Here is a 14299-nt window from a genome sequence, read left to right as displayed (position 1 = left end):
GACATATTCTTCTGGGATCACCGTGGCGTAATCTCATCGACTTTTTGGGATGTGCTGCAAGAATTTATAAGGAGCAGAGTGTTTGGTACTGGCAAAGCTCTGACGTGCTTTAAAGAAAAAGAGACCGAAGCACCAAAATAAATTCATGAAATTCACTACCACTTTCGGTTTGAATATTAATTTAGAAAATATCACGAAATATGAACGAAACTCCTTTAAGTGATGGACATGTGACATTTTATTTTATCTATTGCGTCTAATACATTTTGTGTTATATTTATTGTGTTCATGCCATATGAATAAAATACATAGTCCTATACTCTACACGTATCTCCTATACTCGTATTCTGAAGTTTAAAAAGAAAAGATCTTATTTTTTATAACTGACGGAACTTGTTAATTACGTGTTTGTATTTCTCTTTGGTGATTATTTTTCAGTTACATATTTGAACGACAGAATTTATTAGATGAGAAATATTCAATTAATGATAAGCATGTGTTAACTTTATTTTAAGGGACATTCCATCATGTGGCTTTTACGTTTTAATATATGAATGCGCTCTGGATTTACTTCAAGGAACATCACGCGAGGATGTTCTTGCTATTCCAGCACTTCTTGCTGGAGGAATTGCAGGTAAGGAACAAGCAAATGTAAGTATTCTTTTAAATTACAGTGAGGACTGGTGTACGCAGGATTTATTTTCGGATGAGACTGAAATTGTAAAGTGTATTTGTTAGTAGAACTTAATCAAATCCATTATTATAATGTGATATATGATCTAACTAAGAAATGATGTTGCCAGAGCAAGAACATATTTCGTATGTTGGATAATTTATTAAATCTATTATGATAATCGGCCAATAACTTTTAAGAAGTTCTTTTGTACAAGTTGTAATCATGTTTAGAAGTTACATGATTTCATTTTAATGCTGAGGATGCACAAGTTTTATTTATATTTCAACAATGGATAACAAGGCCTTCATTTCCTTTCCTAATCCCTTTTGTTCCTATGTTAGCAACCAAGAAATTGGTAGAATTTTATTATGAATAAATCTAATGTCGCAGTAAGAATACAGTAATAAAAAACTATACTAATATTACTTAGAAAAGATATGTCAATTTTACCCAGATTCTACACAACGAGTTCTAACAAAATAGTCTTGCATCCCAGTGTGAACAAAATAGTAGGTAAAGCGAAGTCTTTATAAATAAAGACTAAACAAATACCTTCAACTTATTTTCACTTGCTTTTTTCAAACATGTTTTAATTAATTTGAGCCCTGAAGTGATTTCTTTCAACTGAAACTGTAAAGAGAGAAAGTTCAGGAAGCACAGCAAGTATTTTAAGTAGTACTATTGTGTTGTGGAAAGTGTTTTCATCTTGTTCGTTTAAACAGTTTCTCAAATGCTTCACTTCAGAAATCCACTCCAGTTTTGTCTCCATAATTCCTATTTTCCACCAAAAGGTCCACATACGCAAGTGTTCCGGATTATTTTGTATTTGTTTTCGACATGTCGTACAGAGGTACCGAACAGAAAGTCATTATGTACAAAACGGGTAGAAAATGGAGAATATCAAACTACCAAGTGGAATTTAAATTGGCCGAGTAAATTGAGGATCCTGATTCCGAGTCCGAAGCTCGATAGTCGATAGCTCTTAGCGTTAATAAGGTACAGGACATTACATGGATGCAGATGAAAATACTTACAGATAATACGTTATTGCATTAGGAACGTTCGTGGAGGAGTCCTCCGGCCCAGAAAGATTCACAGCCACTCTTCCATTCATTCAGCTACACTATTATAAATATAATTCCTATTTCGTTGTTTCTCCGTTTTGTTTACGATTTTAATCATTTGTCCTAGTATATTGTCCTCTTATTCTGATTAGTTATTTGATATTTTGCTTAATATCCTATAGTCTTTCTCATTAACTATTATTTCGTTTATTTATTTCCTTTTTATTTGATCTCTTCCCTCTAGCAGTTCTTCCACTAATGAACACCATAATACTTGATGTTCTGGTGTGCTTATTTCTTCGCATTGACATCTTGGATGCTCTATTTGTCCCATTTTGCGTAAAGCGTGACTAACAAGTAACACTTCCCAAGTGTAACACTCCGATTTTGATAAAATTTGGCAGGTAGATACTACACATGAAGTAAACGAATATTTATTTTTTTATTTCCTGCGGTAAAACGGTTTTAGGGGCAAAAGCCCCACCAAATGTTTTGAAATTTCACACCAGAAAGGAAAAAAGAAGTGGACCGAAGTGAACGAAATTGTGCACAGATATTGTAGACGTACCATAAATTGAGGGAATACGCATTTCGTATTTTCCTGGAAGTAACGGTTGAGTGGGGCATATGCACCTCCAAACCTTTGATCACGAAATATAAAAAATGCTAATAACAGTATGTCAAAAATGTCTAAAGGACATGAAGAATTGGAACAAAATTTTGTGTAGGGACAATAAGCCAAAGACAAACAAATACAAGTATTTTCTTTTCTGCAGAAAAACGGTTTTAGGGGCAAAAGCCGCACCCAAAATTTTGAAATTTGACGCCCGAAATGCAAAAAAATTGGACCGAAGTGAACGAAATTGTGCACAGATGTTGTAGACGTAAAATAAGGAATACACGTTTCCTAGTTTCCTGGATAAAACGGCTGAGTGGTTCACGTACCCCTCCAAACCTTTGATCACGATATACCAAAAGTGCTAATAACAGTATGTGAGAAATGCCTAAATGACATGAAAAATTGGGACACAACTTTGTGTAGGGACAATAAGCAAAAGATAAACGAATACGATTTTCTAATTTCTGTGGGGAAAAGGTTTTAGGGACAGAAGCCGCACCCAAACGTTTGAAATTTGACTTCCGAAAGGCAAGCAGGATTGCACCGAACCGAACGAAATTGTGCGTAAAAAATTGTATATGTAAAATAAGGCCTTTCGTGTTTCACAAGTGTCTCAATCTGATTTCTTCAAATTTGGCAGATCAACAGTAAGCACAAACAGTATAGCGTACTTTTTAGTATTTCAGGAGGCGCCTTTTACCCTTACAATGTTTTTACGCATAAACAAAAACACGTATCGATTTATTTCTTACTTGCTGTTCATGTGCCAAATTTGAATCAAATCGGATAGGAACATTTGAGAAAGACGTAAGGCCTTGTTTTACATATATAATTTCTACACACAATTTCGTTTGCTTCGATCCACTCCTTCCTGCAATATTACGGTGATATCTACTTTTTCCGGAGGGGGTCTTGGCCTCAAAACTGTTTTTCCGCACAAATTAAAACACGTTTCTTTTCTTTTCTTTTTTCTTTTTCTTTTCTTTTCTTTCTTTTCTTTTTTGTTGCAAATTGTCCCTACACGAAGTTTCGTTGCAATTCTCCATATCGTTAGAAACTTCTGACTATACTTATTTGCACTTTTGATATTTTGTAATGAACGGTTTAGAAGGTCCACCCAATCTCTCTTTTTTTTTTTTTTTTTTTAATGAAAATACGAAACATATAGTCCCTCATTTTACGTCTACAATACCTGTATACAGTTTCATTCACTTTGGTTAACTTCTTGTCTTTCGATCGTCAACTTTCAAAATTTTGGGTGGGGGCTTTTGCCCCCTAAAATCGTTTTTCCTCAGAAAATAAAAAAAAAAACGTATTCCTTTATTTTATGCGTATTCTTACTACACAAAGTTTGTTTGCAATTCTTCATGTCCTTTAGGCACTTCTGGTATATTGTTATTATCACTTTTTATATTTCATGATCAAAGGTTTGGAGGGATCGTTGCCCTATTGAACCATTTTTTCCAGGAAAATACGAAACACATATTCCCTCATTCTACGTCTACAATATCTGTGCACAATTTCGTTCACTTCGGTCCACTTCTTTTTGCCTTTCGAACATCAACTTACAAAATTTTTTGTCAGGGCTTTTGCCCCATAAACTGTTTTTTCGCAGATAATTAAAAAAAACACGTATTTTTTGTTTTCTTTGTAGTATCTACCTGACAAATATTATCAAAACGGGAGTGTTACAATTGGGAAGTGCTACTTGTTAATAGTCCTGACTGGCAGGAATCAGCAGCAAGATGAAGACTATTGCAAGTCAGCGCGATCCAGCCAAGAGACGGATTCAGCGCAAGAGCTAGTGTACTTTCCTACATTAGTCTCACAACTATTGCCTTAATGTTTGCTTTGGGAATGGATGTGCATTGGGGCCATGCATGCGCTGTTTTTGTCATAGGTGTCCAAACTAGCGAGCCCGACGCTCGTGAGCTCGGCACTCGCGCTCAGCCGTGCTCCGGCTGAATAATTGAGCACGAGCCTGAGTGTGCCCGAGCGTCAATGAAATAAGTAAGCGACTAAGCTTGAGCCGAGTCGAAAGAAATGAATGCGGGACCGAATGAGCGCGAGCCCAGTTGTGAGAAGTGATAGCGAGCATCAGTGAGTGCGAGCTCAGTTGAGAGAAGTGAACGCGAGTCCGAGTGAACGCGACCCCTCTTACGATTATTGAGCATGAGCCCACTCGAGAGAATTGAGTGCGAGCTCATGTGAGCGCGAGCCCGGTTTGGGGAAGTAATCGCGAGCTCGGGCCATGTTGATGGAAATGAGCGTGAGCCCGAGTGAATGCGAGCTGTTGAAAGAAGTGAACGTGAGCCTGAGTGAGCGTGAGCCAAGTTAAGAATAGTGAGTGAAAGCTCGGGTGAGTACGAGCCCAGTCGAGAGAGGTAAGCGCGATCCCCATTGAGATAAGTGATCGCGAGCCCGAGTGAGCGCGGGCCCAGTTGAAAGGAGTGAGCTCGAGCGCGACCGAGCTTAGTGTAAAATGTTTATTTATGGTCCATGTGGAAAAATATCCATGGACTGTTTCCCCTCTCGCAATATTTGCATGCGCTGTTTTTGTCCTTGCGCGGTTTATCTCCATGCGCTGCTTTTGTCCTTTAACTAGGAAGAGTACCTGCCAATTATGCAACCTGAAACACATGAAAGACATTTGGGTTGTCAAACTTAAGGGACTTCTATTGTTCCTGGCTCATCGTTCCTAAAGATGTCTACAAAAATTGTAAACAGTCTGTGGCAGTGGTTTTCAACCTAATTCATATCTTGACCCGTTCGTGTGAGTGCAAGCTCGAGTAACTAGGAGCCCAGTCGAGAGAGGTGAGTGCGAGCCCAAGTGACTGCGAGCGCGAGTGATTCTGAGAACAGTTGATGGAAGTGGTTGGAGGCGCAAGCCCAATTGAAGTAAGTAAACGCGAACCCAAGTAAGCTCGAGCGCGAGCGAGCCTAGTGCAAAATGTCCATCTATGGTTTTTGTGCATGGGCTGTTTTCGCTCACGCGGTATTTGCATGCGTTTTTTTTGTCCTTGCGCGTTTTTTCTCCATGCGCTGTTTTTGCCCACGTTGTATTTACACACGCGGTTTTCGCCCATCGCTGTTATTGTTTGCGTTGTTTTGACCTAGAAGCGTATATCACATAAAAGAAAAGCAAATGGCAATGAGTGTATCGTTCTAATACATTAACGTTATAAACAGAGCGGAAACGAAGTTGTAGTCCCATTTAAAAGTGTTCTTTAATTACACCTGGTTTCAATGACATTACAGTGTGTTATAACAACAACGCATTGCCCACAATTTGGACACTGACTCAAAGTTATCTGATATAAAAGAACCTCAAAAGGGGAAAAGCAGGTTTATTAAAAAGTGCTTGAGTTTTGGAAGGGGGCAGCTTCCAGGACCTCACGCTGGATACGTCCCTGATTCAATGCATTATATTTATTTCTTACAAACGATGATTATTACATGCGTAATATGTAAAATTATTTCATAGTTTGACTTTTAATAGGTCTTTTCTTAACACATCCATATTATCCGGCGTTCTGCCTGCCTGTTTTATGTCGGATAAGCGAAACTCTACTGTATTTCTAAAGATAGCATATACACAGGGGCTAGAGGTCTGTACGGGCCACAATTTTTAACCCGGCCTCTTGAATTTATAATCTATAAGCAGGAGTGGATTAAGAGCGGAGCCAACGAAGCCCAGGTTCCAGGATCCCCAAGCACAGCGGGCTTCTTAAAATCCTTCTGTTTAATACTAAAATATAGCAATCAACTTATTATATTATAGGCTTCAGACCTTTGCTAATTTTTTCCCGCTCGTTACACTCCCAGTATCGCTAGATTTAAGTTTTTCTATCAGCAGCATTTAACTGTTAATAATGAATGTAACTAAAATAATTATTGTAAACTTGGGGCACATTAAAATATTACAGCATAGTTCTCGGTGGTTCGATAATTCTATGAGGCTGTGGAAGGCAGCAAAGAAAATTTATGCGCTTTAATTATTCGTAACATAGCCCCCCCCCCTAAAATAGTGGGCTCCAGGGCCCCAAAAGCCCTAATCCGCCATGTTATAAGCAATATTTCACGAAAAACTGGTATTTTTTAATAAATGTGTTCGTCGTCGTTTTCATAAAGTAGTCCCTTTCTCCTTTAAATAATTTCAGATGCCGCGGTGTTTCAGTGGTAGAACGTTCACCTCTAGTGCATAGGGTCCTTGGTTCGATCCCAGCTCGCGCCAAGTGAAACTTGTGCTGGACAAACACCGTGTATCACATTGAGGGAATGTGTATAATTAATTGCTTTAATAGTAATAGAAAAGTCTATTTGCTTGTATATTCTACCGGGAATAACCGCATCCGGTCTAGAAAGCTAGGACTAACAACAAAGGAATCCGATTTACTGACCACACACCGCCCCAAAGTCGTGAGTGCTACAAGTTCTCTTCTACGCCTTGGCACATTAAGGGCTGTTGCGTTCAGGAAAAGAGAGAAACAATTCCATTGCAGTTACATCTTTTAATAAATGTTACCTTATCTTTATAAATTTATGTAAGTGATCGTATCGTTTTCTGTTTATTATTATTATTATTATTATTATTATTATTATTATTATTATTATTATTATTATTATTATTATTATTATTATTATTATTATTATTATTATACATTTCTTAACACGTTGATTGCCATGGAATTCCATACACACGGCTTTCCCGAGCAGCGCCGCATGATGATTTTCCATACACAAACAATATAGATATTCCAAGTTTGTTGTGTTCGTTCTATAGGTGTACATGTAATTAGATTCATGTGGCGATGATATCAAAATTTAATGTCCGCGACACGTATATGCAAAACCATACACAAAGAAATTTATGAACAAAGACATTAAGTTTGAGTTTAACGTCTCGTTCTGCAACGAAGCTATATGAGACGTCGATCTACTGATTAACTTTGACTCCGAACCACGTGATCTCTAGCCGGGAATCGAACCCGGGTCTCCCACACCAATGGGCTAAAACAAAGGCGAAAACAAAGAATTACTGGTGGATTGCTGTCCGTGATGCACAGGTGATAACGCTCAACAGTTTTAAATTTAAACAAATATAGTTTTAATTAAGCACGAATTTAACTTACAGTGTACAGTGGCTAAGGCTCAGGAGTTCCCTAGGGTCGTTACAATATCGAACCCCGTCAAATACATTGCAAACATGTCAATATTGCCCCTAGCAATATTAAACAGATATTGTGTTCTAATGTTCGTTTCAATGCAACCTATGTAGGCCTATGGACTTCAATACTCGCCCTCAAAAGAAGGTGCAGTCTATCCATGATTTGCAGTATTAAACTCTCTCTCACCCTCTGTATTCTCTTAACATGTCTTCCAGCAATTACAACATTTTTTGGTATCTCAATCACTTCTTAGTAGGATAGCTTTATCTAGAGGCCACTAATTAACCTGGCATTGTATTTTTAACTTTTTTACCTTCGGAATTTACAATCATCGTTTGGACATTTCAGGCACACCTATCTAATATTATAAATAATTTCGTAACATTGTATTATTTTTTGTATTATTGATTAGCTTGGTTAGGCTTATTTAATTTTTTTTTTTTTTTTTTTTTTTTTTTTTTTTTTTGCACCGACGTGTAACATCTCGACGAAAATTCACTAGCCGTCACTGGAAATCAAATTCACAACCAATGCACTTGAACTATTTGATCACAACAAGGCAAATTTAAAAAGAAGTTTTGATTTTGTTCGGAAAATTGTGATTAGGTGTAACATTTAAAATATATATTTAAAAAAGGGTACGGAGCAAACGCACTGAACTTTCTTGCTTGAATTTCTTACACTGACTCATGTTAGGCTGGAGCTATTATTGAAACATTTATTTGGGAAATTGCGAATAAAATAATGTTTTGGAAAACTTTTCTAGAACAAAACTTTAGGTCCAAAAGTAAAGTACCCATTGGTCATATTTCCGTTAGAAATAACTTAAGCTATATATTAGAAGGATATAATTGCATTATTAAGGATATAATTGCATGTGAACTATAAGCAAAAGCGTCTGAGTAATTTCTGAGAAAATCATGAAAAAAGTCACCCCCCAAAATAAACAATCCCTTGTGGATCTTTTCAGGACAAACAAGTTATGCTATATAGTTAGTGTTTTCATAAAACATTTATTTATGAAATACGAACACAATCGCCTGAGCGGTTCTTGAGAAAATCGCAGGGTAAAACTTACTGTCGAAAGTAATATACTACATCTAGATTTTCCGGATGAGGGAATTATACCATATAGTTAGGTTATTTATGTAACATTTATTTATGAAATATGAATAACAAACATCTCCTGAGTTGTTTTGGGGAAGGTCATCGGGAAAAACTTACCCCCAAAGGCAAACTATTCTATCTGTAATTTTGAGGATAAACGATGTATGCCATATTGTAAATTATTTATAAAATCTGGACCAAGTAGCTCTAGGAATTTTTAAGCAAATCATCGGGAAAAATGTCACTCTTAATGTAAACTCTCTTTTGGATTTTTCTTTTCGGAACAAGCGAGTTATACCATATTGTAAGATTACAACAGAAATATTTTTACTGAAATTAGAACAAATTTGCCTTAGTTATCACTGAGAAAATTCTCAAAAAAATCAACCCTTGAGAAAACCACTCCTTCTGTATGTTATCGGGATACACGATTTATGCTGTATGTTAGTTTATTAATAAAACATTTATTTACGAAATATGAACAAAATTGCCTGAGGCGTTAATGGGAAAGTCATCGGGGAAAGCTCACCCTAAGAGTAAACTACTCCTTCTGCATATTTACATGACGAACGAGTTGTCATATTGTTAGGTTATTAATGATGCGTTTATTTATGAAATATGGTTGAGTAAATTGCGCAAAAAGAACGCATACCATACAGTAAATTACACCATATGTATTGTTTCAGAAAAATGATTCATACTACGGTGGTGAGTTGTTAATAAAATATATATTCTATTTATAAAAATAAATAAAATCGTCACCACTTTTTTTTTCTGTTCCTGACTCACAGACACACTCGCAGTGAGTTGAGTGCAATAACGGAGAGGGGAGGTATAAGCATAGCATAGCATAAACTGAAAACAATCGCTGTTAATAATAGTACTCTAATCCTGTATAAATAGGTCGATTCAAGAACACTATCAATAAGTTATTTCCTTATTATATAGTTTCGGTTCTTATTAACATGAAAATTATGCACTTTCTATAATGTTTTGTAAAAAAAATGGATGAGATGGGATTTGGTCTGGTGTCAAACAGTATTAGAACTACCAGTCCGCCACTCAACCCACTTGACAACAGAGACTACCTCTTGTTTCCTGTCTTTTTCTTAACAAATAAATGCTCATGGCTATAGAGCATGTCGTTTCCAAACTTAAGACGACAGTTTTCTTCTTTGTTTCTATATTTCCGTACATCTTGGTTACAGAAGCTAATTTATATTTGGCAGACAATTTACACCCTAGGTTTAAACCAATAAATGCAATATTTTATTCCACTTTCTAGTTTCTTGATTCAACTCTCCCCCTACCAATCGTATTATGCCTTCTGCAATCGTGCTCTGCTACTGCAAAAATTCCTGGAAATTATTATTGCTAGTATACACAAAACCAAGCATAATTTTGTTTTTTGCTTATATTTTTATTATTTTATTATATTATTTGGCAATATCTCCTTAGATAGATTGCTTTCTATTATCTCAACTTACTGATAACTAAATTTTACCATAAACGTAAGAAAAATGGAATAATAGCGGAAAATCATGGGTTACAGTATACACGCAATGTTTTTTTGAGCATGAGGGTACCACTCAGTAAACTCGACACGGCGATCGGGTTCGTCCTCACTGAGTGCGTAGTTTCGATAGGATGATACTGGCGTAGTTTCAGATTCTTAAGAACCCACGCAACCGATGATTTCGAGATATTCAGGGTGCAGGACAACCGTCGAATCGATTTTGACTTCTGAGTGACTTTGTAAGTTCTTCCTGTATAAAAGCCGCATTTGCGGATTTGTTGACGGACCCGGCCTCTTGGCGTTAATTACACTACCAGTGGTATCAAAGGCTTTGCCAAGTTTGCCAAGTTAGAATTGACGGGTTGATTGAGTGGTTGAGTTCCGAGACTAGTGTGAAGTCCCTTGCCTCGCATTTGAAGTAGATTTTCAATTGAGTAGATGCACAACATAGAACTGTTAATGGCCGGAGACCGACGCCGGCTCATTGAAGTCTTGTTTGAAGATCAGAAGTTTTATAGTGAAGGAGAAAGCTGGTGAAGGAAGAGATTGGTCGATTTAAGGAGATGGCTGTCTGAGATTCGCTGTTGGTGAAGGGCCAATGGAAGTTAGCCAATACAGTGGCTCTGAAAAGGGTTTTGGTCCTGTATGTTAGTTGCTATTCAATCAGTCTTGGAGTTCCTCGAGAATTTCACAAAAGATAATTAGCTTTGTGAAAACATCTGGAGCTGTTTTGATATCACTAAATCGTTTTTGCACTGCTTGAAGAAGTTTTGGTAACTGTAGATCTTGAAATAATTGTAGTAGGTCGTGCCAACTAACAACTGATTCTTCTGGAGGCGATGGTGATGTGGTTTGTGATGTCTTGAATGAAGAACTTGCTTTCTCTGCATAGGAATGTTGTGGATGCTGCTTATGTGTAGATTCGGATGGGGTTCCCGGCCGAAGAGGGGGAAAGTCCTGAGGTTTGGGTACCTTATTTTGAGAGGATCTTCTTGATATAACACGATGAATGGTTGGACATTTTGGGTAATTGGCAGGGTGACCACCTCCACAGTTCGGGCACTTCACTGCATCGTCTTGAGTTTTTCGAGTACATTGATAAGTCAGATGTTCTCCAGCACACTTGACGCAGCGTGGATTTGCATAACATGAAGATTGGGTATGCCCAAGTCTTTGACATCGGTAACACTGAATGTAAGGTCTGGCCTTAAATGGTTCAATTTTTATTCTATAGAATTCCAAGTATTGAAGTTCAAAAATACTGTTCGACGTAGGCGTCTTGAGTAAGGTCACTAGGTAGAGGGGAAAGGGAGTTCCACCTCGACCTTTAAGTTGGTACACTGAAATGGTGGGATAACCACGGTTTTCCAGGTCTTGCTTAATGTTATCCACTGAGGCATCAATGGGGAGTTGACGAATCACTACTTTAAAAACTTTTTCTTTCTTCGCTGAGTCTAAAGCATATTGTAATTTAAATTCCTTACAAAAATTTATCAATGCTTGATAGTCTTCTTGATTACTGCATTGGAATTTTACTATATCTGAGTAAACGGCACAATAGGGGATCTCCTTACAAACAGCACTGGCACCATGTGTGAGCCTATATCCTTTATCATGAGGGTAGTCGTAGATGGTAAGAGACTTGATAGTACGCTGTGGATTGGATCTATGGGTGGTCTTTGTTTTCTCATTTGTGGTATCCTGAGAAGAAATATCCATGTTTTCAGCACCTGATTCTGGGGGGGGGGGGTCAGGCGTTGTTAATGGAGAATAACTATTATTAGTAGGAAGTGTTGAGGGTAACACTGGTCTTGGTTTCACTGTTCGTTTTGGCTTTTTAAAGAGACGGTCCCCCGGGGGGGGAAATTGTTGCAGTGGCTGGGAGGCCAGAATCTTCAGTATTGAGTGTCTGTAGAAAGGTAGTAAATAGATTATAGTCAAATTCTTGATTCGTTAGTTGCTTCAATTGGAGAGACAAACCGAAGAGATCAGCCTGAGTTCGATGATAGTCATTACGAAGTTCAACTGGGAGAACATCTATATGATCTTCACAAGGGCCAGGTATTTGCCTGGGTTTACTGCAGCCCGGACATTCATTACAATTTGGATTCTCAGAGGTAAGCTTGTATATGGTAAAGAGAAGCGATTTGTTTCTCTTCAATACATCTTGTTGGCGGATACGCAAGTCTTGAATAGTTGCAGCTTGGCGCGCGCGGAATTCTTGCATAGGATCAGCTTGATTCGACATTGGAGAACGAAAGATACGCGTCCGTCTCCGTCAAAACTCAGCTCTTGTGTATATCAAAGGCTTTGTTTCAGTGTTGCCAACAAGTTGATACAAAAAGTCGCTAAATAGGAGATGAAATGACTCCAATTTTGGGTGAAAAGTCGCTAAAAAATTTTTTCGTGGAATTTTGCCTATATATATATATATATATATATATATATATATATATATATATATATATATATATATATATATATATATATATATATATATATATATATATAGATAGATAGATAGATAGATAGATAGATATAAAGTCTGTGTGTGTGTAATATACGTGATCAATTCAAGCCATAGAACTATCTACGCTACAAGAACGTATGTGGAAGACTCATATACAACTAAGAATAATTTCCTTAATTCGAAAGTTTTCTTCTAACGCCAAATTATTCCATTTTTAAAATTCTTTTCATGTTTCTGAATTTGGATTAGTGAAATTTATTCGATAGTTTGTTCGCGAATAAGAAATTTATTTTTGTTACTAATGTATATACATATAAACTCATGCAAATTATGTACTCTTTCATAAGTCTATAAGCGCATCTACAGAAGACACATCGGATTGGCGGAGAGGGGCAGGAGTTAGGATAATTAGAGTGTAACAACTGTGCCTTATGTGAAAAAGAAATGTTCTTTTATTTACTTTCAGGCTCATTATCCTGGATAATTGTTATTCCTTTGGATGTTATAAAATCTCAAATTCAGGCTGAGGATATTTCTAATCCAAGGTTTAAAGGGATCAAAGATTGCGCTTTAAAACATTACGAGAAAGAAGGACTCTATGGCTTTACTAAGGGATTTTGGGTGACTGCAACCCGTGGATTTGTTGTAAACAGTGTAGTATTTATTTGTTACGAGAAATTAATGACTGCATGTTCAAGATTTGTGAAGTACAATAGAAAAAGAATGGAAGAGAAGTTACAGAAAACGCCTGAATTCATGTCTAAACACGATTAAGAAGAGATTTTTTTTTTAAAAAAAGTTTCCTCTTGGTCACGAAAGAAAGCGTAGACATAATAAAGGAACAACTATATACGCAAATTTCTTTCATGTCATATTGAATAAGAAGTGTTAAAAAAAATCTTAATGCTGTTAGTTTCTTATGTTACATGAAATCAAGACTACCAAGGTGATTAAAATAGCAGGCCAACATGTTTTGTGATAGTCCAGAAAGCAAATGCTATCCAATAAATAGATTTGTACAGTATAAGTGCACGAAGTTACATATGTATATACCAGATGTGTCATTATTATTTTAACCTGAGAAATTCCTATATTTACAAACTTGTTATACTTTCTTCTACTGATTGAAATAATGTGGAATAATATCTATGTTATATTATGGGAGCTAGACGTGCGAAAATAATAATAATAATAATAATAATAATAATAATTAAAACAGTCTATTTGCTCCCGCAAACAATAACTATGAGTCATTTACTGTTTACCTCAATGCCTATTGTAGGCGAAATAGTAACGTTTGAAATGCATCGTTCATTGTTTTCTTTACTAATAAATTACTACCTCAAATCACATAAAAACTAGAATAATAAAAATTTGCTTATCACCTCATAAAAACATCTTGTTCTTCCTGAATTCTTGAAACACTCTTCTATATTCATGAAAGTACAACAGCAACTGCGCCGTACATAGACACTCCTAGGACATGAGTATCGGGGGTATCAACCACTGAACGTGGATTTAATTTGCAGTGTGTCAACCTATCCCTGTGTCAACCAGCCCCGGTCTCCCGTACTACAATGTTTCTTTCATCCTTATTCCTTTAACACATCGAAATACTTGTACTTCTTACATGTAATTTACTTTCCGTTTGCATTATATGTTCTTCTATTTCTTGGATG

At 36.7% G+C, this 14299-nt stretch overlaps 1 protein-coding gene across 2 annotated transcripts in view; it reads left to right on the top strand.

The window, feature by feature from the left end:
* Positions 1 to 13811, top strand: part of LOC145663637 (solute carrier family 25 member 45-like) — a 112800-nt gene extending 98989 nt beyond the window's left edge. Inside the window, exons 6-7 of one of the 2 annotated variants that reach the window (XM_081729738.1) lie at positions 516 to 634; positions 13087 to 13811. In XM_081729738.1, the coding sequence (XP_081585864.1) occupies positions 516 to 634; positions 13087 to 13394 (427 nt within the window). In that variant the 3' untranslated portion in view covers positions 13395 to 13811. The remainder of the gene's footprint in view (positions 1 to 515; positions 635 to 13086) is intronic. The other variant, XM_081729737.1, reaches the window with a different exon arrangement.
* Positions 13812 to 14299: the final 488 nt, after the last annotated feature.

This window comes from Thermobia domestica, chromosome 11 (genome assembly GCF_964235325.1).
Source record: "Thermobia domestica chromosome 11, izTheDome1.hap1.1, whole genome shotgun sequence".
In the NCBI taxonomy this organism is placed as follows: Eukaryota; Metazoa; Arthropoda; class Insecta; order Zygentoma; family Lepismatidae; genus Thermobia; species Thermobia domestica.
This window is presented reverse-complemented; position numbering and strand designations above follow the sequence as displayed.